Below are 24,885 nucleotides of genomic sequence, written 5' to 3'. Positions count from 1 at the left end.
GCTGCCATATGTGCATCCTCAGCACATGTAGGGAATGAAGTTGCATCCCCCTGGGGCTGAGCAGAGTCAGGGCACAGAGAGAGGCACAGGGAGGGTCTGACCAAGTGCGCGGCTTTAGCTGAGGATTGGGAAAGTGTCTTGTGTTTCGAGCAGAGGAAAGTGATGGTTTGGGCAGGGTGACCAGTGTATAGGGCATCTGCTCTACCGAGCCCAGTGGATGAGGAGGAAAACCCACTGCTTGCACTCTAGTAGTGGGACTGTGCTCATGTGGGATGTGAGGGCTCCAGGGGGCAGCCAGTGTCACAGGGGCAGGCTGGGCTTTGCTTCGCAGCCCTCTGGGTGTGTCTTCTCGAGTGGAACATGGTCGGGTTCTCTGTGCAAGGTAGCGTTGGCTGGGAAACCATAAAGGCTCATGCAGAAAGGGAGATTTCACATCCCACTCCCTGCAGCAGATTCACAGCAGTGCCTGTCCCCTCTGCACTGCCACACTGGTGTCCTCAGGGCAGTGTCCAGTAGGTCAATACTAGGCTGCCAGGTTGGAGGTACTTTGCCTGGCTCAGAGAGCTGCTGTCACACAGCAAGTGTATGCTGACTTGCATACACTTTGCAAGGGTTTCCTAATACATGTGGCCCTGCTTGCTCCTTGAACATCGACACCAGCTCGAGGTGCTGATCTTGCCCAAGTCTTGATAGACATAACGAAGGATCTGCAGTGTCTAAGCAGGTACAGGACTTCCCCTTTTCCATGTACGCTCAGCACCCAGCCTGGCTGGAGAGGATCCTGAAGACCCCCTGAGATCAGGCTGTGCTGTGGTAACCAGCAGCCTTCTCCGCTGCCATCCTGCTGCTGCTCACAGCCCTGTGCTGGACAGAGCAGGTTTCGCTTTGCTGACTACAGCTGCTCAGGCTTGAGAGCTACAGCATGAACCCTTAAAATATCCCCGGAGATGGTGCAGGGGCTGATGGTCTCTGCCCTCAGCAGAACCTCAGCTCTGACCATTGCCACAGTCTTGTGTCTGCCGCTTGGACTCCGCTTCGCTCAAAGAGTTCACTGCAGCGTCAGAAAGGGCTCAGAGGAAGCATCAACTGATCACCTGCAGCAGCTTCATCTTGGTGTCTTTTCATGAAGCTGTAACCACATCTTGCATGTTGGAGCTGACAAAAGGTGTCGGGAGTCGAACTCAAGAGAGTCCAGTGCATCTGCCTGAGTTTAAAAATAAAGCAGTGCTGTGGGTTGCTGCCTTGGTTTGGTGGAGCTTTAAAATTAGGCACAAAGGAAAGCTTCTTAAACCTCAGGCTGTTCATAGCAGCAGCACCTTGATCTTTCTTGGTATGGGGAGCAGAACCAAGTCCTTTTCTCTTAATTCCCCTTTTTGCATGGTAAATATGTGCTTCAGCAAAGTCCAGCTGGCACCTTGGAGCAGGCAGTGCTGTGGGCCGTGGCAGCTTTGGGCACAATGGGGAGATCAGTGAAGATGTCGCGTTGCAGGGCTGTGTTGTGGGGATGCTGAGCATCTGCAACCCTGTGCTCTGTTGAGAGCAGAACCTGAGGTCCCTCCAGCTGCCCAGGGGACTTGGTTTGCAGTGCAAACACAGCCCACTCGCTGCAGGGAGGCTGGAGTTGAGCAGTTTGGTAACTGGCTTTCTCCGGGTGCTGGGGCTTCAGTCATCATACAAGTGTGGGCTGAGGTGTCTGTACTCAGGTCTCCAGCTGCACTTGGCAGTCACTGTGTGACTTTCCCTGTGAGACTGGGCGGTGCTGTCAGTGAGGTGGTGTTAAGCCATAACACTTCCTAAGGCCTTAAGTTTTGAGGAACTGGATGTTTAATTCATCCTTCCTCTCCCTTCACATTGCTGCTTATATTTGCTTTGTGTTTGAGTTGTAATCAGGAGAGGAAACCCAGAGCAGGGCTGGCTGGTGGTGGTGTCCATCCTTCTCTGTGCTGCCTGTGTTGCAGAGATTCTCTGGAGCTATCAGGTTCTGAGATGTCACTGCCTGGGCAAAGGGCTTTTTCACTTAACCTGTTGTCAAGTGATGTCTGCTACCAGCTGTGTCCAGACACAGCCCAGACCTTGGATGTGTGAGCAGCAGGAAGGGTTGAGGTGGTGTGGGGAGCGATACCTGCATTGCTTATCTCAGGAGCCACACAACTTCCTGTGCTGAGCCTCCTGAGGGACATGTACGTGTCCGGAGGTGGCAGCTGACCCTCCAGGGTTTCTCCTTTGAGGCATTGGGAATGTTGGAGGTTGGCACAGTTGCTGGGAACTGTCGGCGCCTTTCCCTTCAGGGAAGGAAGCTGTCTCGGACTTGAGACACATCAGCAAAGTTCAGGTAAAATAATTCTGGCCCAGACGTGTCTTCAGAGTCTCCCTCTTGGGCTCTTGAGGCTGGTGGCAGCAATGTTTAGACCAAAGTCTTCCTTTGCTTATTCCCCTCTGTTTCCTGTTTAAAAGGCAGATTGTCACATATTTGGGGATTTATTTACCGTAATTGGAGTTATTTTCCTGGCTGCTGGCTTCTGCCCTCTGATGCAAGACTCCTTAGTGAAACGTGTGTCCAGAAAGCCATGTGACTTTTTTTCCCCTTGCCACAAGTGCCAGCAGGAGATGTAATAATCAGCGCGCTGCAGGGAATTTCCACTGGCAGTTCAGGTTTCTGAAATCTAGACGTTGGCTTGGGAGGCAAAAGATTGAGCAGGGCTTTGTGGCAGGGAAGGGAAAGGTTTCCAGCAAAACCGAGTGTTGCTAGTGTGTCATAGTCTCCAGTCCTGCCCTCCAGCCCAAGTGCAGGATGAGCTGGCTGGGGGCTTCTGCCCAGTCTGCCTGTCACACAAGCACATCCTTACATCTGTCTGTGAAGCTGTTCCACCAAATGCAGGGTGATACCGAGATCTCATTTCAGGGCAACAAATAGAGGGGAAATGATTTGTAATCACAAAGCTTGAGTCTGCTTTAGAGCCAAGCTTCGGCAGCCCGAGCAGCAAGTCAGGACAGAGCCGGTGACAGGCAAGGTCAGGCTGAAGGGACTTTGCTGTGGTGCCACCAAGGCATGGCCAGCTAAATCCAGCCCACTATTTCAATGAAGAAGCAGCGTTGCTGTGTAGAATGAAAGGCAGGAAATGGAGCATTGGCACTCTGTGTCCATCTGTCCTGCTGTAAAATGAGAAAGGAGGTGCCTGAGGCAGCTGTCCCAGGGTTCTGCATCACCCCTGCGCTGGTGGTGGAGAAAGAGGGGTGCTAGGGAGTCAGAATGGGGTACACCAGGTGCAGCAGCTTTGGTGAAGCTTTAGATGTTTGCAGCATGACAGGAAATCCTCTTGCTTTTGAAGAGATGTTTCTGATTCTTTAATGTGCCTTGCACCTTTGATTTCCTCGTGCTTCTGAGCAGCACCGAGTCAATTACTGTATTTCTGTTTAATTCTCTGAGAGAACACTGTATAATTAGGCTAATTATGGTGCTTTGTGAAGTTGTAAAACTCCTGATTGAGCTTGCGGGGCTGTTTTATAACCTGCCAGGTGTAGGCAGGGAGGGCTGCCCGCCCCGTGCCCTGTGCAGGTTTGAGTGCAGCCTGCCAGCTCGGTGAGGGAGCTTTCTCCTGAGGCCTGCCCAGTGGGCTCATCCTCTGCCAGCTCCATCCTGCCTCCATCTTCTCTCAGGCTGTAGCCCCTCAGTGAATCATGTGCCTGGTGCTGGGGGGGCTTCAGCTGAGAGCAAGTACCCTTGGCATCTTGTTGAGATCTCTTGCCTTAATGCTGAGATCAGGAATGGCAGCATAGCCAAGATTGTGTTTCTACTTTCAAGTGCATCTGCAGTGAGGAGGTGACCCCACACACCTTTTATGTGTGAAGATCTTTTATTTTCCCTGATTGAGGTTTCTGCCCCAGGCTGCGTGTGCTGTGCAGCAGGTTCTTGGCAGCACAGCACTGGCTCTGCCTGTGCTCAGTGATGGTCAGGAGGAAGGTGAGGACTTGGTTGGTGTGACCTTCAGGAGTCACCCTGGCTATGTGATGCTCAGTCCAGCTTCATAGACCAGGACAGTTTAACCCTGGCTGGGTGGACAGCCCTGAAGGTACATGGTCCTTCTCTAATAGAAGGGTCACTTTTAATGCTGGTTGATGTGGCTTGTGATAGCTGTGGTTTAACGTGGCTGTAGGGGTGGCTCGTAGGTCACAGTCAGAGGGCACGAGTGATTTGTCTGTCCCTGAGGGTCTCAGGTCCTCCAGCCTGCGGGATGGGATGAGAGGCAGACAGGAGCATATCGTCATGGGATGGGAGATGCCCTGTGGAGATGGCTTTGGCTGTGGAGTTTCTCCATTCCCCCTTCTCCCCTCCCTCCCAGGAGCATGTGTGTGTCCCCTGACCCTGCCTGGGTGAACTCCCAGTGCTTCTCTGTCGGCCCCAGGAGCGGAGCAGGGGCGTCTTGCGTAAGCAGAGCCTGCTCTCCGGGTAATGGCACAGGGATGGAGAAGGAGGCGGCGGCTGCCAAAGGAGGGTTTGGGAACAGCATAAACCCTTCAGCACGGGGCCCGAGGAGCCAAGGGCTGACAACCCTCATGCCTGGTGCTGGGATCAGGGCTCGTCCCGCCCAGGGGGCCCCAACCGTGCGCGGGGCCGTGGCGGGGAGCGGCGAAACGCGGCCACATGGGCTCGTGTGGCTTTAAAAAGCAGGCGCAGCGGAAGTGATGCTCCAGGGCCCATCTGCACGGGGAGCGGGAGACGCGCCCCAGCTGGTGCGAGGCCCTGGCAGCCCCGGGAGCTGCCGTCTGTTGGGGTTTACTGCTGTCTACATTGAAACACGGCTTGGGAAGGATGGGAGGGGGGTCGGTGGCATGGTGCCAGTCCCGGTTCGCCTGGCCTTCTCGTTCCTCTCTCCTCCTCCTCCTCCTCCTCCTCCTCCTCCTCCTCCTCCCCGCTCCCTCCAATGCTTTAAAGTCACATTTCCAGGCCAGACATAGAATTAATCTCTGGGCACTTCACATTGCTGGCAGCGCAAAGCAGGATGTGGGATCTTTTTTTCTCTCTCTCTGCGTCTTGGCTGACTTTTTTACCTCTCGAAGAATTTGGAAGGGCCGTGAGATTCCCCCCGCCCCCCCTCGCCTCAGTGCCGTGCAGTTTTTCAGCACGCTGATCACCCTGCTGTGGCTTCACCCTAATAGATTTCATATGCTGACACAGTTGACATCAGTACCAAACTATTTTACATGTGATCTGGTGTATTTCCTGAGGAAATCTGCAAGATATTTATTAAGAACTAATAAAATAAACCTCTCCATGAGCTTTTAGGTAGTTTTCAATTTTTCATGTCTCTCTCGTTTCCTCTTATCAATGAGTTTCTATTTTCTCCCTCCTCTCTGACCATTGCAAAAGGAAACAAAAATAAATGTTTTAAACCGTTCCTGAATGGACACTGGGAATATTTCTGTAGTGATGTATTAGCAAAGTCGTATTTTTAGGGCTGTATTGTCAAGACTAAAAATACCCTGCTGCAGTGCATCCTTTTTATAGGGCTTTGTGTGTGTGTTTGTGTGTGTGTGTGCTGAACGTTGTACAAGTTTGCACCAATGTGTAAAGGTCTTTGTACTACTGCGCCGTTGCCTCCTCATCACAGCTGGACTCCATTAGGCCTTGGAAATTAGTGTAATCCTGCTTAAGAAAGGAAAAAAAAAAAATTAATCAATCTTGCAGAGCCGCGTTTCCCCAGCTGAGCTGGGATACCTGCGTGGCAGCCCCGCTCTGAAGGGCTCCAGCAGCCCCAGCTCACATGAGCTGGTGGGTTCCTGCCACGGAGGGTGTTCCCTGATGGAGAGCAGCAGCTCTGCTCTCCCTGCTCCGTGCAGAGCAGTGGGGTTAAGGGTGAGCTGGGCTGTGGGCTGCAGTCACCCAGTGGGTTCCTGGTCATTTTTCATGCTCGGGGAGCCCTTTGGGGCTGCGCTGTGCTGGCAGGCAGGAGCATGTGTGTGCGCAGTTGGGAGCAGGCTGGATACTTTGCGTTTTCAGAGGAATTTTCTACTTTTCTGCTATTTCCGTCTCCTTCCCTTAGCTGTGTTTGGAACGCAGAGAACCAAAGGTGGGAGCTGGGCTGAGAAGCCGCCTCCCCTCTGCCAGCGCGGGGGGGGGGGGACCCCCTCTCCGAGGCTGCTCCCCCGAAGCCGCGATGGGAGGCGACTCTGCCTCTCTCTTGTCACGTGTGATTGATGCAGAGCCGTTTCCAGATATAATTTTCTCGCCGGCTCGCGTCCGCAGACCATCCCCCGGCGCAGCGCCGCGGCCGTCACTCCTGTCCCCAGGAACAGCCTTGCGTCACAGGTAGTGGGTGCTGCGACTGACGGGGGGCCTGACGGCCGGCCGTGCGCATGGCACACGCAGCGCTCCGTGGACCGCCGTGTCTCACGCTCCAGCCAGGCGAGCGCTCCCCCTCCGCCCGCCCCTCCGGCTCCGTCTCCTCTGAGTCACTCGCCGTTTACTCGCGGGTGCCTTCGCTTGTAGCTTTTACTGTTCTTGCTGCCGTCTGGAGAGCCGCAGCCTCCCGGCTTCCTGTAGAGCGGTTCAGCGAAAGCAGTAATTAGGGCCCGTAAAAATTTATTTTATTAGCGAGAAGTGTTGGTGGGTAATTGGCCATAATTTGAACCCAGCCAGATTGGAGATTAATAAAAAAAATATTATATATATGTATATATACATATATATAAAAATCACAGAGATCTTTTTACCAGAAACACCAGGGGTATTAGTTGCAAGCCCTTCCTGAGGCGGGTGGGACGGGGTGGCGGCTGCAGAGAGGGCGGCCAGCAGCGAGCGCCTGTGCTGTACCCGTCCTTGAGGGTGTTTGACACTGGCATGGGAAGAAAGGAAACCTTGTTTTCCAAGAACTCTGCTCTTTCTCAGCTTGATAAGCATTTAAAATAAAAGCTGCACAATTGGAATTGGCAGAGCATCCTCATTCTTTTGTCTGTCTGTTTATTTTTTTCCCCTCATCCCTCGACATGTGTGCTACAGCCCAGGGTTACTACACCCCGTGGAACCACAGGCCTGGAGCTCTGCAGGCGCGCGCCGAGCTTTGCCCACCCCCAGCCTGGCTCTTTGAAGCCTGGCAGAGCAACAGAGATCCAGCCCCGGCCCTGGCAGCCTCCTGATGGCCGGGGCACTGAAGCCTGTGACAAAATGTATGTTTTGAACCCCTTTTGGTTCCCCCTTTGCTCGCAGGGCAGCAAACCCAGGGCTGTGCCTGGAGCTGGAGCGGTGGTTTTGGAAGCGGGCTGTGACCGCGCTATATGGACCCAATTGCTTTGGTATTTATAGACTTGGTTAGAGTAGCTTGAGCGTGGCCAACACAGAGCAGGAACGGTCTGAGGGCCGATGTTCATCTCGATGGAGGGTGTCAGTGATTGGAGAACTCCCCGCTCCACTTGGGGAGGACGGAAGAGCCAAGCCCCTGCACACATGTCACGCGCGGTTGCTGCTGGTTGAATCACACCAGGGAGTTACTTCAGGTTACTAGTCTTGATTGTTACTTTGGTGTAAGTTACTTGGGGCGTTACTTCAGGTTAGTAGTGCTTGTTTTTTGCTTGGCAGCCCGGGCTGGAACCTGATTGTAACCGTTTCCCAAAGAATATTTTTGGTTTGAAAACTGAAGGTCAGCAGTTCGCAAGGGCTGCACTTGCAGCCAACTCTGTGGTTCGCTTGTGCCACCGGGCCAGCAGCACTTGAAATCCTGATCAATTGATCTGCAACAATATGAAACCACGAAGGGCGACTGCCAGTTAAAACTCCCCGTCTCGCCCCATTTTCCCCACCCAAAGTGTCTTTCTGCCCATATCCCCTTTCTTGCCGCCTGTCTCCCTCCCTCCCTTTCGGCTGTGTATTGGAGTTTTTGTCTATCTTTTTCCATCTCTCTGTCTCTTTTCATAACAGTTTTTAATAATGTTTTAGTTAGTTCCAGCCTTTTCCCTCAATGGATCCCATTGGAAAATGCATTTGAAAGGAAACAGTTATACACTTCCCTTCCTTTGAAACTCTGTTGGCACCTTTTCCAGTGCAGTAAACCATACAACATGGATTTTCAAAGTTTCCAAACACAGACATGCTGGCGTTAAATTTATGAAAAAATATTTTATTCGGCTGTATAGTAACTATGAGTCTCTGAGCTGCTGGTCACAGTGAAATCGAAGCTCGCTTTGGAACTGCAGCAGGTTTTCAAATCTCTGCAGGAAACGCAGCGGCGCTGGCTGTATGGGAGCCCACAGCTCCCTCACGTCCTCCTGGCACGAGACACAGCAGCAAACAAAAGGGGTGCTGGGGCACCCCAGGGTGAGCCCACCACCCTCCAGCGCAGCCTTCCCCTCCAAATGGCCGTGCTGGGAATGCTGCAGCAACAGTAGCTGCAGAGAACGTCGTGGTCATGCCAATCCTATCTCAAATCACAGGGGGAAAGAGGAATTTGGCATAAACCCGTGATGTCTTATGCTTGTTAATGAATGTAGAAGGTTAAGGCTCTCTGGTTCCTGAGTGCCGTGGCGGGGGCTCGATAGCCGGTGTGAGCGCGCGTGTGCCGCAGTCTGCACGGGGGTTTGGGACCTGAGGCTCCGGCTCCATGTAAGTTGTTGGAGCACTGAGATCATGTTTTCTAATAGGGGGGCTCGGATGTTAAACTTCCTGGAATGGTTTCTTTGCGTGCTGTGGGTTTGTGCCTGTGGTTGCAGCCCTTCCCACAGGGAATTGCTCACTTGACACCTGAGAACCTCCCTTTGCATGGCACCGCTCGGAGCAGAATTTTTTCCAAATTTCCACAGAAGACCACAGCCCCCAGTCACCACGAGAGGTCTGGGGGTTGAATCTGGCTGTATCCTTGTGAGGAGCATTGCGAGGGGTTGTTTCCAAACAGAGTCAGCCTCAAAGCCTGCGCTCAGCAGCACTTGAGGGGTGGTGTAACACAGATAACGCCTCCTGTGATAGACAAGACGATGACATGGCAAAGAGATCCCAGGCTCAATTTTCTTGTTACAGTCCTTTTGCTTGTAAAATTCCTTTCCTCTCGCATGGGAGTTTTCCAGAGAAGCCGCTGATTAAGTGTTATCATCATGCTCAGTGCCACATGGAGCGTAGGAAGAGCTAGAAGATTGAGGTCCAAATAATTGGATAGTGTAAACTCACTGGTTTGTGCTTAAAACATCTCGGATTTGGGTGTCTTTTTTCTTGGTACCTGTAACAGGTACCGATGGGAAACTGAGCTTGAGGAAAATACCAGGTTTTCTAGCTCCTTGACTGCTCAGCTTGAGATGCAGGAGGTGGAGTTCTCCTGAAAATATAATCCTTCAGGAACTGCCTTTGATCCTACTCAAAGCAGAGTTGCCCAGTGTCTGCAAAATCCATCCCCTCTGTATCACTATGGCCAGTCAACAAGTGAGTAACACACAAATACTGACTGTGCATTGGAAGGGAGGGCTTAAGGGGACTTCTGGATCCCCCTGGAAGTTCAGGACCAAGGCAAAGAAGGCATCAAGTTCTCCATCTTAATCCTCAAACCATGGCTCTGTCCTGCAGCCTCAGCCTTACTGAACACATACACATTTCAGCACATCAGAACACCCTGCAGGAGGGTCTCTGCTGCCTGTTAATTTTCTGTGTTCACTGAAAATGGTACCTTGAGGGGAGAAAAAGTGATGTGTTGTTACGACAACTTTATGATGAGTAAGTGTGATGAAGTTGACTTGAAGCTGCATAGATGCCTCCAAGTCTGGTGTTCTGAGCATTTTTTGGATGTGTAATTTCCATGTATTTCAGAAAAGCGAGCTCCCCCATGGAAGCAGACTGACTGCATCTGGGATCCTCGACTGGCACGTAAATCTAGTTACACCACACAAGCCTCTGCCATGGCAGGAATGCTGGATGTGTGGAGCTGTTACCCTCCTGGGGAGAGCAGCCACTGATGGTGCCAGGAGAGCAGTGAGGGGGGTGGAGAAGGGCTGCTATGCTGTCACCTCCCTTGTGCTACTTCAGCCCCCTTTCGCACCTCCCTTTCCCTCTCCAGTGTCTCACCTGGCTTGGTTCTTTCTTCCCTTGTCTATCCAAGCAGATAAACCAGCTGCTGCTTCAGTTGGAGTGGCATGTGAGAGGTGTCTGATAATGAGCACCTAGATTTCCATAGGCCCCCACCTTGGCAAAGCAGGATGGAGGTGGCAGAAGGCACACCCCGACCCTGCCGCCATCCCCTGCCAAACTTCTGGTTCCTGCTCCGAAGTGTGAAGGTGCTAGGGATTTTGCTGAAATGGTCAAAGAATTTTTAACTTCAGAAGAACAATATATTTTCCCTAACCTCATTCTGGCAAATGGCTGAACCTTTGTAGTTGAAATTTTCCCAATAAATTCAGCTCGAAGAAAGCTTTTGGCATGAAGGATTGCAGCCTAAATGGTTAAAGTTTGGCAAAGTTCTTAGGAACTGAAACCAGGGTCTTACAATGGAAAGTGTTAGGTAAGCATCACTGTAGGCAGAGTGGCTGGGCTGTGCCCCTCTTGGCAGTGTGTCCTGGTGCTGGGGGACTCAGGGTGGCACTGCCATTGGTCAGGGAGGCTGGAGGGACCAAGTGGGTGCTGGAGCAGGAGGTGAGGCAGCAGTTCAGGCCTGCAGGCATTCAGTGAAGGCCCTGGGATTTACTGGGAGAGGGGCATGGATTTCACTTTTATGTTTTGGCATTTGCTTTGCAAACTGACACACCGGTCCCTCAGGAAGCTGTAAAGAGAAGAGCAGCAAAGGAGTGAATGTGTTGAAAAGGAAGCTCCACACTTTGCTGTTCCTGCCCCATCAAAGTCGTCTTTCTCTGAATGCTCTTGTCTGCAGGCACTTGCTCTCATTAACTTTAAGTCCAGGCTCAAAGTGCTCACCAAGGTTCACCCCCAGGGAGGTAAGTTCCAGGCTGTCTGCTCACATTTGCTGCCAAGGACATGCCCACCTCCAGCACGGGATGGGGGGTGCAAATGCTGCCTGTTATTTGCTGTGATTGTCCTGGTAAAACTTCACTGGGGGCTGGAGAAAATCTCTTGGGAAGCCCTGTTCACACCTCCTCCCTGCTGAAAATAGCATCTAACACAACTGTGGCTGGGCACATGGAGCTCCTGGGTGGGATGCTGGTAGCACTTACCATGCTGCTGTGTACAGATAGCCAGGCTCCCTGGCAGCTGAAGAGCTCCTTACCAGCCCTTTTGAGGTGAGGTTCAGAGCTCTGGCTGTGCAGCTGGAGTCTTCAAGAAGGGCTCACAGATCTGTGCAGACAGAGGATAAGATGTCAGGGGGTCTCTTTTATCATTCTGCATCACTGCAGTGCCCCTAAAACCTTTTTTCATTTCTATCATCCATGATTTTTCTTCTTTCATGCAGTGTTCTCTGTTTCATCCAGATGCTCTGCTCGCCTTTGGGCCCTGTTGCCTTTGCAGTCACTTCAGTCCCATCCTGCTTGTGCATCTGATGGTAAATATTCCCTCTGCAGGAAGAGAGCTGGTGCCAGGCTGGTCTGGAGCTATAGATATGCTGATGAGCCGACGTGCCAGCTTGAAGGGACATGCTCACTTATGAGCCAGCCAGGAGTTACGTACATTTGGATTTACCAGCCTTTTAGCTGCCAGATGGGTCAAATTTGTGTTGCTGTTCAGTTGTTAGTAGCATAACCTGTGGCTAACATGGGAATCTGGGGATCATATGGAGCCTCAAGGCAGTGAGGACTTTGCTGTCCTTGTGTCGTAAGTGCCAGTGTCAGCTCACATGCTCAGAGTGGCTCCCGTGAAGGCAGTGCTGAGAAATGAGTTTCTCTGGCAGCTCTCCAGATTTGCCAGTGTGGGTGAAACTAGAGGTGCCTTTGCCCCAGCTGTGATGGTTGAGGACCTGCGTGTCTCAGTGTGAGTGTGACTAGTGAAAACTGGGATGTACGTGCCTCCCCGGGCAGGAGGAGTGTTTGTGACATTGCATGGGCTGTTTCACATCCAAAACTGACTCCCACAGCCTCGCTGGGGTCAGGGGTGCAGAGCAGGATCCTGGCCTTGCCAGCTGGGTCAAGCACCCCAAGTGTGGAGGGAGAGCTCCGAAGTGCTGCTTAGTGCAAGTGGAAATGGCTTCAATCTGTGTTTTGACTGATGGGTCTTTTCAGGAAATTTCTGAGAATAACATTTCTAAAAATGGCTGCTTCTTTCCACTGATATTTCCTGGAAAAGGCTGCAGTTAATTTTAAACCACTATCCTTTTCCCTTTTCAAGTGGAAATGGCTTTGTGCTTGTCCTCAAGGCTAATGTCATTCTTTCTGCCCTCACCTGGGTTGCATGCCATTGCCTCCTCTTGCAGGTCCTGTTGGTCTCCCTGAGCTGCAGAAATTGGGGTGTTGGGGGCACTCTCTGCACGTATCTACTTTTCCCGTGGAAAATAATAACCATCTCTCCCCAAGTCACTTCACAATGATGTTCTTTGTCGTTGATTCCTGGCCAGTCCTGAGTACACAAGAAAGCTGTCCCTAAAGTCATTCCCTAAAGCTTTGTTCATCAGGGTCAGGAAGGATATACTGAGCTGGTTATCGCACCCCAGGTGCAAGGATCCAGCCCTGCCTGGGCTTAGGGACAATCAGAGCCAAGATGAGCCAGAGGGAGCTGGCAGCACAGAGCTGTCCTAGGCAGGCAGCCCCTTCGTGTCGGGCAGAGCATAGCTTCCCCTGTGGCTCTTGGGCAGGCTGGCTGCTTCGGGTGGGAATATGTCATTAATTTTTATACCTTCCCCTGTAAACCATCGACCCTTTTTATGATGTCATGAGGGATTCCTTAATTTTGCAGCTGCTTCCTGGTTACGTCAGAGAAGAGCCTCCCGTCCTAGAGCCCAGTGCTGCAGTCCAGGACGGCTGGAAACAAATGAAGTGTTGAATATCTAATGGCTTCCACAGGGAGAGCTGCTCCATCCTCCCCAGGCCCCCAGCATTCCTCACCTCCTAGGCCTCCCTCCTTCCCTCCCTCGGACAAGTCAGGGTTTCAGTGTGGAGCAGAGGGAGCCGAGGGCTCCTGGGCGGCCCCAGCTGCTCTGGGAACACGTGCAGCAAGTTTCCCAGTGCTGCTGCGTGTCTGGGCCCTGTGACTGAGACCCTCTCGGGACCTTCCTGCCTCTCCATGATATGGAGAGGTGGATTGGGGGCATCCAGGTTATTAGTGCAGTCTGAAGGTAACTTTGGGAGAGGTTCAGCCCTGTGTGCTGCAGGTGGTGATGTTCGGCTCAGCCACAGCGCTGGGAGGGCTGGGGCTGCCATCGTGTCTGCTGTCTGCAAATTCAGAGTCAGGGAGCATCCTGCCAGGAGAGCTGCCCATCTCCTCCCAGGCTCTTTGCCGGGTATTAGCCGGGGCTGAGCGAGTGCCTCCATGTTCCCAGGCTCTTTCAGGGGGCAGATGAGTGTGTGTGTGTGTGTGACTCGCCAGTTCCCAGCGAAGAGCTGGGAGTGCCAGTGACTCACAGGTCCCCTGCGAGGGGGTGTCGGGGAAATGCCCCACAGCTGTGAGCATCCCCCTCCCTTTGCTGCTTTATATTCCCGTCGGTTGTGTGCGGTCTCCACCAGCGGGACCAGCTGCCTGGGCCGGCAGCACAGCTCTCCTTCCCCGCTTCCTGCAGACAGCCCCATCCCGGTGGGCTGCCCTGTAGCCCTGCCAACGCTGCGTCTGGCCGAGAGTGACTCACGGGGAAAACACTGTGTCTGAGTGCTAAGAGGGCAAGTGAATTGCCTTCAGGTGGTGTCAGCTTGGAGGTGACCAGCCTCTGCCTTCTTCCCCACAGGGTAGCAGCCGGCTGGTGAATCAGTTGTCTGTGCCTCCGAGCTGCTGACACATCAGCCGGGTGCCTCGGGGTGTGCTCGCCCCCAGCCCTGCACTCACCGAGCTCCTTCAGCTCCCGCGTCCCCTGGCCAGCCCGTTATGTCATCCTTGGGATTGTGTCCATAGACCTATTTGTTCCTTTGACTGCCTTCCCGTACGGTCACTGGGGAAGGTGGGTTCAGCTGTTGCTCCCTGGGAGCAAAGCACATCCCTGCTGGGATCACCTGCTGCCAGCACTGCTCTGGGCTTCCACAGCCACAGCTCAGGTGAGGACAGAGAGGCCAGCATGGAAACTGTCTCACTGGAGCCCTCTTGACCCTTGGATGGAGCAGTCTGGTTGCTTGAATCAAAGGAGCCTGGTCTCCTTTGAGACTCTAAGGCTTGTTGGCTGGTGTTTTAACTGTGGAAGGTTCAGCATTCCTTGTGTTGTGTTTAGCTGGATGGAGGATAGATGGAGGAGCATGTCCTCTGCTTACTTGCAAGACTGGGGGTTGCCGTGGTCTCCCTTCCACTGCAGCCAAGGGCACTCTTGGAGTGGAGCAGCTGGGAGGCCTCACTCCCAGCCCCCTGACCCATCCCTGCAAGCATCCCCCTGCCCGAGGCTACGTGTCTGAGCTTGCTCTGCCCCAATTGTCCCTCGCAGGATTTCCTTCGGCACATGGCACTCAAGTGGCCGAAAGAAGCTTCCTCCAGCAAATCCCTCTCCTTGGAGGCGGCTGTCCCTTGCATCGCCTGCTCTTTTCCCATTCCCATTTCCTGTAGCTGGTTGGTTGCCCTAATAGAGGTTTGGCATTGCTGTTTTGCACACCCTAGTGGGAGAGGGGATGTGTTTATCACTTTTCCTGGAGATTATCTGTTTAAGCACTCTCTGACAGTTACAATAACAAGGGCAGCGCGTTGTGTTTCCCAGCAAAAGGACACTCGCTGCTGAAAGATGTATAGCACTAATTAGAAATACATAACATCCGGCCACATGGCAGCCTTCTCCCGGCCGCTCCATTTCCTGAGCTCAGACGACTTTGACGACAGTTGGTTTATGTTTTCCATGAATATAACGTTCTTAGAGAAACACAAATTTTCTCCCCGTTACAAAAGTCCCCTTTCTCTCTGTCTCTTTCTCCCCCCTCCCCACACACCCTTTCCCCTGTGAAACAGGTAGATTTATGGCTGCAGAAATCCTGGGTTGGGCTCTGCTGCCGGCTGGGTGGGAGCAGAGCTCACAGCCCTGGTGTGGATGCAGGGAGAGCCCAGGTAGGTGCTTGCAGAGGGCGCTGTGGCGGCTGATCCGCCCTGCTCCCAAAACAATCCCTGCAGAGGAAACTGCCTCCTGGTAGGAAAACAGTGCTCTCCGTGCAGCCCCAGTACCCAGCTGGAGAAAAAACCCTCTGTCCTACACGCGAAGAGGAAGGACTCTTCTGCAGCTCAGAGGGTTTTTGTGATCTTCAGAAAAGCCACCTGTCCCTGGTTCCCAGTTGCTTTCTCTGTGTGCTTGCAGTCTGATGTTTGTCAGCTCCCCTTTTTTCCATTCCATTCCATCCCCTCCCCTCTCCTTCTCTTGCTTTTGGGCTCTGCTTCAGAGCAGATAGCCTGGGCTCCAGTTGGAGGGATCTGGGTCCAATCTCCAGCTTGCAGCAAGCAGCAGTGACTAGTAAGAGGACATTTTTTCAGAGGTCCCCACAGGCTGGATGGGAGCAGTGCAGTTGCTCTGCTGCCTGTAACACAGGTTAGATGAAGAGAGGTAGGAAGATGGAGCATGCTCAGGGAGGTGAAATCTTAGAAGGTTTTAACTCCTGAAATGAATTCCTATTGAATATGGAAAAACTGCTGTCTTTCAGATGTTTATAGCTTGGCCAAGTGTGGACAGATTTCTAGTAGGACAGGAAAACTCTCTGTTAAAAAGGTTATTCTGCAGCAAAATCTCAGATCCCCGTTCCAGGATTTGCAGTTGCTAGATTAGCTCAAGGAAAAGGTTGTGTTTTTTTTCAAACAGGGGTAAACCACTGTCTTGTTTCATAGCCTTATTCTCACAAGTGGCCGAGCTGTTTTGGCTAAAGATTTCCGGAAGAATTCGAGCTAAGACAGGCACCCAGTATGGAAACTTCAGCTCCAATAGTTAAAGTCCGAGCCAGCTGGAAAAAGGGTCCCTTGAGTGGCTGGTGTCAGGCAGGCTTAGTAACATGGGGCTCACAACTGTCAGAGCTCACGTCCTGCTGCTGCTCCAGCCTCTGGAGCCCTGACCTCCACAAGGGCTTACAGGGGACTGCAGGGCTTTTGCTTTTTCTGGTGCAGAAAGACAGATCTTCCAGGCAAATTCAGCCTGTGAAGCGTGGGGCAATGCAAATTACCATCATTTCAGGCTGCAAAGCGTTTGATGACACATTCCTACTTTAAAACACTCTGCTTGCTCCTTTCTAGCCCTGTGCAGCATTGCACATGCCTGAGTTTTGTTGATGTAGTTGATGTGGGGCTACAAGTGGCCAAGAAACAGCTCCAGCCTAAGGGAGCACCCAGAAGGAGGGATTTGAGGCCAGCTGAGCTCCCTTCTGTGACTTCAGTGTGTCTCCACGGGCTGTGTGTCAGTACAGCATGCGACAGGGGTATGGATTTACCTTGAGTCAGTCTTGGCTGCGAGTCCTGAAGCCCTGACCTTAGGTTGTGGTTTAACAAGCAGTTATTGAGGTAGCGGTGCCAGCTTTGCTCACCCGCCTCTCCGCCCCCGCAGCACCTTTGATGGCAGTGGCACAGCTGAAAGGTGACATTTCTAACCCCGCTGAGCTGCGCCATCGGGTTCACAGGGTGGCTGCACAGGCGAGAGCTGAGAGGTGACGTGGTGACAGGAGCTGTTTATCCAGTGCTGGCATTAACAGGGACATTTGCCGGGTTGCAAGGGGAGAAGGTAGAGGGGGAGCGTGTTGTGGTTGTTGGTGCTGGATGATTTCCCGCGGAGCGTCACTGCTGTGGCTGCTGGTGGCACATTGGAGCCACAGCTCCAACCACCTCAGGACTTGTGACCTCCTGCCAGCTTCTTTTGCATGTGATTTCTCTCCATAGTTTGCCTGACACCTCCACACTGTGCCCCAGCTGCACAGCGTGGCTGGGTGTGAAGTGGGAGGGTTATCTGATTACAGCCTGATTTGGGGTTTCGGGGGAGGAAGTGGATTGGATTTATGGCAGCTTTAGCTGATGGAGTGCCATCGATGCCACCTGAAGTCTCTGTCACCAAGCTTTTGGTGACTGCCTGCAGGAATAGGATGCAGGGTTGCCTGTGGACCTGATGCTGTCATTCTGCTTCTCTTGCACCCACTGTGGATCTGGGGAAACAGATCTGAAAATTACAGGGTTTGCCCTGACCTGGACAGTCAGGATCTCTCTGCCTGCTCTTGTTGGTCTGTGGCAGCTGCTGTCCCCAGGTTTTACTAGTGCTGTGCAACTGCAAGGACAAGAATGACCTAAGTGTCACTCCACCCTCCAGGAACATCTCTTTCCAAGAAGTTTATGACTTAACATGCATTACCAGCAGCTCAGACCATTGTTCAGCGCAGAGGTAATGACGCCCTGTGGGCTCCAGAGCAGTTTTGTTGCTCCAACTTTCATTTCAGCATATCTTCTACAAAGTGTTTTTCTCTTAGTGCCAGGGTAAGCTCAGACAATCCGTGGTGTATGTGAGAGACCTCGCTGTGGGTGCAGAGAATTGGTTTCCTTACTGCCCATCACTCAAAACATTCCACAAGTTTCTGTGTAAACACCCCAAGTGCTTTGCCTTTTGATTATACCCTCACCTTGACTGTCTCCTGTGGCAGGGTAGCCTGGGGTTTGCTACCTCACAGCCTCACACAGTCATCTCCACTGGCTCCCAGCTCCCAGCTCAGGGAAAGCCGAAGCTCCCAGCCTCCCGAGGAAAGTGGTGAAAAGGCACAAAGAGAAAGTTTCTCCTGATTTATGGTGCTTTCCTCTTTTGTCCTACAATTAAGCTCTTAAGAGCCTTTGCTGGCAGGACTGGGAGCTGGAGTGCTGGTGTATGTTCAGGGGTCTTGAAAAAGCACCCACCTGGATGCTTGTCCTTCCCTGCTGGGGGAGCCTCCTGGGAATGAGGCTGATGAGCTTGACCGGGGAGTGAACTAACAGGACTGAGGGAGTTTAGTGTAATTTAATGATGAGCTAACAACACCCAGAGTAGCTGAGCTGGAACTGTGAGGAAACAGCCCTCAGATCTGGGTGTCCTGTTCCATTTATTTGCACAGTGGGCAGCTTTGCAGGCTGTATCGAGGCTGAGCATGGTTGCAGTACGTTGGAGCAGTGTGGCTTTATGAGCTGGTGGGCACATGGTTCACGTCTGCAGCAACACAAGATGTCTGATGGAGCTGTGGCCATAGTGCTCAGCTTGAGTGAGCAGGTTGCAGACGGCTGTACCTGCCACAGCTCACGTGCAAGAAACTTTTTACTGTATTTTGGTTGTTAAATGTTGTGTGGGGAACTTGTAGCCTGCAACAAGAGCAGTGGGAAGGGCTGAGGCCCTGCAACTAAGCCTGGCTACAGCCACCACAGAACGTTGCTCCAGCACTTGGAGCCAGTCTCTGAAATACACCCTGAAATACAGGTGCTTGTCACTTTCAGCATCACAAACACCTTTAAGCTTTGAATGTTTTGGAGGGGGGGGATGTAGCTTTTGCACCAGCCCAGTTTGGAAGTCATCATCAGTCTTGTTTGAGTGCAGTGCCTGGAGTCCTGGGGGTGCTGCCCACTCAAAGTGTGGGGGTTCTTGCAGAAATACCTGGAGATTTTCACCCCCTGGGGACTTGCCAGACTCAGGTGTGGCAGCTGGACCACTGTGGTCTTGTTGTGTGTCCATTTAAGACAAGAAGTGAAGACAGTCCAGCATCCCACCAGAGTGCAGGAGGAGGGAGCGCGGGGAAGACGACTGTAATTTCTTGGGCTGGACTGCGGCCAGAGCACTGGGACTAACACTCTTAATTGTGGGAAAGGCTTCATGAAAGAGATTTACTGTCCCAGAGTGGTCACATCTTTAGTTTTATGTTTCCTCCAAAAGCTGACAGCCCCTGCAGTACGGCACTTCCTACCATTGCTCTGCGGCACCAGCTCAGCCCTGACTCTGGGAGCAGAACACCCTCGTTTGGCTTCCAGGCCCTTTTGGTGCCACCCTGGGTTACCCTCAGTGATTTCTCCACTCAGTGCTGAACTTATTGACAGCTGAGGAACTGGCCAAATGGAGCCTGCAGATCTTCCTCCCTTTTTTTTCCTGTATTTTCTTGGTGTGTTTTAGTCTTTTTCTGGTTGTTTTGAATCTCCCACCCCACCGCTCTGAAATAATTTGCACTTAAGACCCCACTGTTTGTTCTCTGCACCACAGGTGTTTTGCTAGCCCCTGGCTGAAACGGGGTCTCAGTGTCTTGCTCTAATCCTCTTGGCCTTTGCTCAAAATCCCTGCTCTGCCACATCAGCGTAGTTCAGCTTCCAACACCTTCTCCATGCTGACATACAGCTGGTGCTGATGTGCCTGGGAGCCAGGGTCTGTGGGGGCTCTCCCTCCCCACCCCAGCTCTGAGGCTTCACTCATGGACACCCGTTCAGAGTCAGTACCTGCATGTTTGTGGTCACTGTGCAAATCCTCTGCCTGGCTTGGGGCAGCTGTTCTCAGCAGGGAAGCCCTGGTCCTGCAGCAGGTGATGCATAAGCCAGTGAGAAGCATCCTGTGCAGAGCAACCGGCACAGGCGGGTAGGAACCCCCTAAGTGGTGCGGGTGCATCCAGTCCCGCTGGTTCTTCCCAGCCAGCCACTCCCCCACATCTCAGGAGAGGATGTGAATGGAGGGCAGAGGGGATTGGGGGCCAGAGGCTGCCCATGAGGCTTAAAACCCTTCTGGGAGCAGCTGGTAGTGCCTGAGCGCTCGCAGGCAGCCTGGCATTCCCCACGAAACTTTTGGCCTCGCTCTGCGTAACCCACGCCCGGCTCCAGGCAGTTCCCTCGAGCCAGCTCCCCGCTGCTCTCAGCAGCCTCAGAAGTGGTTTCTGGCTGGGTGTAGATGTGCCGGGGGGATTTGCTCTCACTCCGAGCCGGCTCTGTTTGGAAGAGCTGTGGTCGTGTGGCATCTACTTGAGTAACAGTTCCAATTAAGCTCTCTTGACAAGCTGTTGTGTGACTGCTGAACTAATGGGAGGAGCCCCCTCCTCAGCTGCTGAGGTTAAAACTCCAGCAGGGACAGAGATCAAACATGCAGCTAATTACCCTTTTAACACTTAAACATACCCCCTTCCTTCAGGGAAAGGCATCAGCTCCAGGCAGCAGCTTCTGTGCTGGGAGTCCTGAGTGCCAGCTTGGTGCTGTCTGGCTAAGCACACACAGTGGGGTTGGGCATAGTGTGGGTAGTGTGGCTGCAGCTTCTTCCCACTCCAATTTGGCTACTCACCACCTTTTTTCCCCCTACATGGAGCAATTGGGTCCAGGACAGGTGTGAGCTGGAGAATTGCTCACCCCTGCCCCATGTGTGATGTGGAAAGGGAGGCTGTGAAGGCAAAGCAGGATGGAACATCTGACTCAAACCCTCTCTGTCTCCTAGAATGCATCTCTGAAGACTGTCGCTCCGTCATCCAGGAACAGGCCACGGCCCTGGGGCTCTCCATGTTTGCACTCCTGGTGAGGAGGTGCACCAACCTGCTAAGGGAATGTGTGCCAGGTAAGGGGTTACCAGCAGGATCCATGCAGGGGCCCATGAGGCAGCCTGGTGGGGTTCAGGCCCTCGTTCCCTGCTGTTTTGTACACCCCTTCCCCTCTGCTGGGGCCCATGGATTCTCTCCAAGTATCACAAACTCTGCCCGGGTTATGGCTGGATCATCTGCAGGAAAGCCCCTGATGTGTGCAGGCAGAAATGTTTGGAGGAAAGGGATAGACTCAGGGTATGCTTTCTGCCAGCTATTGGGAAACTTCCCAAAACTAGGACCTCGGAATCCTACCTTTATGACTGTTGCAGTGACACCCCACTGCCCTCAGTGAAAGGGATCACAGACCCTCAGGCCAGTCTGTATAGGGAGAACAGATCTGTCTTTGTACTTGCTGTGGGTTGTGGCTGTTCCCTTGTGTGTCCAAGGCTGAGATGTTGGGATCATGTCATGCATCCCCAGTCCCTGCCTGAGCCTGATCCCTGACTGTGGTGAGCTGGCTCAGCTCTCACATCTTGTATTTGCAGTTCAGGCACAAGAGATGGAGCAGGAGGATGAGGAGGACGACATCAAGGTCTCTGCCTTGCCCCAAGATCTGAAGGAGCTGCTTCCCAGCGTGAAAGTCTGGTCGGACTGGATGCTTGGCCACCCGGACACCTGGAATCCTCCTCCGACCTCTCTCGAGCTCCCCAAACAGTACGTGCATCCTCTGTTTTGTCTTCTGATGTCTGTTCCTTGGGCTCCTTATGCCACCTTTCCCTCTTGCTCATGCTTACTGCTGGCTGTGCTACTCTGACCTGAGCGCCCAGGCGAGGTTTGCTTCCCAGGGAATATTTGGGGGTCACTGGCCACCCTTGGTGACACAGTGACTTCTTCATTGATGTGTGGGTGGGGCTGGAGGGCCTCTGAGGGGGCCTGAGGGGTACCTGTTGCTTTCGTGTGTTTGAAGATGGATCATGAGGTGGATTTTTACCTTCTGCTTTGGATTTGTGTCTGGTTTGGTTGGGATACCCCTGTTTTAGGTGTTCCACTGGCTCAGCCAGCTGGACAGGCAGGACCTTCCTCTCTACCAGAGGGAACTCCATTTCCACATAAGCGTTTTGTTGCCTTTTTTTGACTGAGTCGGGCCAACCTTGGTTGGGCTGGGCTGGCCTGGAGCAGCTCGCCTGTTCTGGAGCTCCAAAAGTCACCTCCCCTCTGCTTCAGAAACCGCTTTTCTCTACCCTGCAATGCACAAAAGGGTTAATTTTCTAAACTGGCCTATTTCAGCCCATTAGTCCATAATGCGGACTAGGCAATTTGCATATTTTTGGACAGAAAATCGAGTGAAGGGGCCAAGTATGGAGTATGCGAAACAGTGTCTGAGCATGCTCCGTAGCTGCTTTCCCGCAGGATTTTCCATCTGCCTCCGGTACTCCGGATCCAGAGCCTGAAATCACGTCTTATTGTTAATCCAAAGGAGCCAGAACCCAGGGTGATGGGAAGGCGCATTAAGAGTAATCCAGCAAAGTGGCTTAACCATTAATGGGTCCTCGCTCCGTGCGTCAGGTCCAGTCCTGCTCTCCTAGTTTATTGCCTCTTACTCCAGTTCTTTTTCATTTGGCTGAGGAAATGGAAATCTCACACAGGAAGTTCTGGGCCTCATTTTGTGGAGATGGAGTCTGTTTTCTGTTTGTCGGCTGCTCGGTGTGGGACCGCTGCCTGCTCATGTGAACTGCTGCCCATCTTTGGGCAGGAACTCAAACTGGGATCCGTCACGTGAACCCGCCTGCACCAATCCCCCCTTCCCCTCGCGCTGCCTGCGCAGGGAGCCGCTGAGCCCTTGGCCACGGGCAGCCTCGAGATGGAATTTCTGATTGGGTTCATGCAGCCAGCACTCGGCGCCTTCCCTGGGATGAGCTGCTTCCCCTCCTGCGGGGCACAGGGCTGTGTCCTCCCGGGATCATGGAGCAGGTGTGGGCTTCTGCTTGCCCAGTGGGGTGGGAGAAGGTGGTAGTGGTGGCAGCCTCCCCTGTGGCACATGGCTCTTTCAGATGTAATGGGTGTAGATTGAGGGGCTCTACTTCACCAGTCTGCTCTGTGGAGGAATGAGGGTCTTCATCTTGCAGCAGAGGCCCAGCTGTTTCCCCGCTGTGCCCTATCCATGGAGGGTGGCTGAGCAGCCCCTCTTATCCCACCATGCCCTGGAGCACAGACAGCCTGCCCGCATGTTGGCTCCTAGCTCCTCCACTCTTTGGCTCACCCAGAGAATCTGTCATACCCACGATGAGGAGACTGGCTGCTCTTTTAGCCCAGAGCTCTTGCATGGAGTGGTGTTGGTGGTCCAGGGCTCTGGGTCAGCAGCAGCTGAGCTTTCCTGGAGATGAAGATAGGGATGAGTAGCAGGGAGCCAGCTCCGCTATTGGGCATGATCTGGGATTTGCAACATTTTCCCCAGGGATAGGAAAGGAAAAGGAGAGCACTGGGTTAGTGTTTCAGCTCTCTATTGACACAAGCCTGCTGGCTGCCCTGGGGCTCTTCACTAACCAAGTAGAGCCACCGAGTCCAGGGGTTTAGATAGGAGCAGCTTCAAAGAAGTTTAGAAGTAAAACATGGGTCAGAGCAGCAGGCGAGGTGGAGTAAGCCAAGGTTTATGGGCAGGGTGAGCTCAGGAGCAGGGAGGCATGTGAGGAACAACCACAGATGCCAAGTTGAAGAGCTGAATAAGGGGCCTGTGCCGTGTCACTCAAGCTCCGTGCCTCTCTCTGGTGGGCTGTGCCACGAGGTCCCACCACTGCCAATGGAAGAGCGGGTTGGACATGCTTAAACCACTTTTGTTGCCCCTCGTGATGGCGTGGGCACAGAAAAGGGACAGTAAAAATCCCCTGAAGCGCAGAAGCACCCTGCAGGGATGCCATGAATGTGCTAAAGCTTCTGGAAAAACCAGGCCTCATACCCACCTGGCAGCCCACTAGGAGCCCAGAGCTCGCATCAAAGTGCAGCTCATCCGGGGCCAGCGCTGCTGCCAGAAAGCCGGCCTGGGCTCGGGGCCAGCAGGGCAGCTTGTCAAGACTCCACCAGAGCCTCGGGCCCGGGCTGCTGGGGCTGTGTGTCCCAAGGCCTCCGCTCACGCTGCGTTCGCCATGTTCACAATCGCTCGTTCTTCGTATGGGAGAGAGCTGGGGGACTTTGAGAACGTCTAAACTCAGCCCAGCTGTGGCAGTTGGTTTATTGCTTTCAGCTGGTACTTGAACCCGGGTCCTGGTCTTGGAGTCTTTCCCAGGTTTAATCCCCGGAGCTTTCTCTGCAGCTGTATGACACTGCGCTGACCCCGAATGAGGATAGGAAAATAGAAACGGTGCCAAGCCAGAGTCTCTTTTTCATTTGGAGTCTGGCTGTCTGCCCATGACCAGGGTTACATAATGGGAAACATAGCTGGGGCTCTGGAGAGCCCGCGTTTCACCACGCTGCCCAGACCTTCGCATTCTGATGCTATATATCTTCCTAATTGTAGCTCGGATGCATTTATCACACTGCTGGATTTGAGTCCATACAATAAAAAAAAAAAAGCCAACCCCACACCAAATTCCTCAGCTCGCTGCTTTCCCCCTTGGACAGAGGTGGAGGGAAAGGTGTGAGGGGTGAGTGCTGCTGAAACCCGGCATGTGGATGTGAGCCATCAGGAGTGGGCTCTGTGGAGCAGGATGGGAGGCTCAAGTAGGCTGCGTCTTCAGAGTCCTTTGCTTGGTGGGAGCTTGGGAATGAACCCTGGTTCCTGGCAGGCATCCTCTGGGGGCTCAGTAGTCCCAAATTCAACGTGAGCAAGAAGCTCTGTCTTTCCCCAAACCACCCTCCTTGGTCTAGTGTACTCATCCAGCTCTTGGCCACACTGCACGGTCACCATGGCTCAGGGAATGTCCTGGAACAGGTTTTTTCAGGTGATGGACTATGTAAATCGCTCTCTTGGGGCCACTGTGTGTATCTGAGAGGTGAAGGGTGTCCTTCCTATTTTGGAAGAGGGACTCAGCAAGCTTTCCGTGGCTCTTTCCACATGTGTTTCCAGAATAGGAGCTGTCCAGGTGAATCTGTCTCCTTTTGGGCTGTGAAGAGGGCTGCAGAGGGGAGAGCAAAGCTGCTCCTTGCTCTGCTTTGCTGCCACAATTAATCCATTGCTAAATGAAGCACAAGAACCGATGGGGAAGCCACTGGCTGGACAGACACACTGCTGCAGGGCTGACCCTGGCGAATCCATGCTCCTTCCGCGCTGAGCGAAGGGCCTCTCAGTTTGTGGAGACTGTCTGCAAGCATTTAAAAATGGTTAATTTAAACCAAGTATTAAATTAAATCCAAAAGCTGTGAGCACATTCTAGAGCTTACCTTCCCAGAGAGATCTGCCAGATCGCTCTC

At 53.0% G+C, this 24,885-nt stretch overlaps 1 protein-coding gene across 2 annotated transcripts in view; it reads left to right on the top strand.

The window, feature by feature from the left end:
• The window catches only part of SMG6 (SMG6 nonsense mediated mRNA decay factor), a 107,985-nt gene that overhangs the window by 33,284 nt on the left and 49,816 nt on the right, over positions 1-24,885 (top strand). For both annotated transcript variants that reach the window (XM_064677369.1, XM_064677368.1), the window contains exons 11-12: positions 20,400-20,516; positions 21,027-21,195. In XM_064677369.1, the coding sequence (XP_064533439.1) occupies positions 20,400-20,516; positions 21,027-21,195 (286 nt within the window). The remainder of the gene's footprint in view (positions 1-20,399; positions 20,517-21,026; positions 21,196-24,885) is intronic.

Source organism: Pseudopipra pipra, chromosome 21, assembly GCF_036250125.1.
Source record: "Pseudopipra pipra isolate bDixPip1 chromosome 21, bDixPip1.hap1, whole genome shotgun sequence".
Lineage (NCBI taxonomy): Eukaryota > Metazoa > Chordata > Aves > Passeriformes > Pipridae > Pseudopipra > Pseudopipra pipra.
This window is presented reverse-complemented; position numbering and strand designations above follow the sequence as displayed.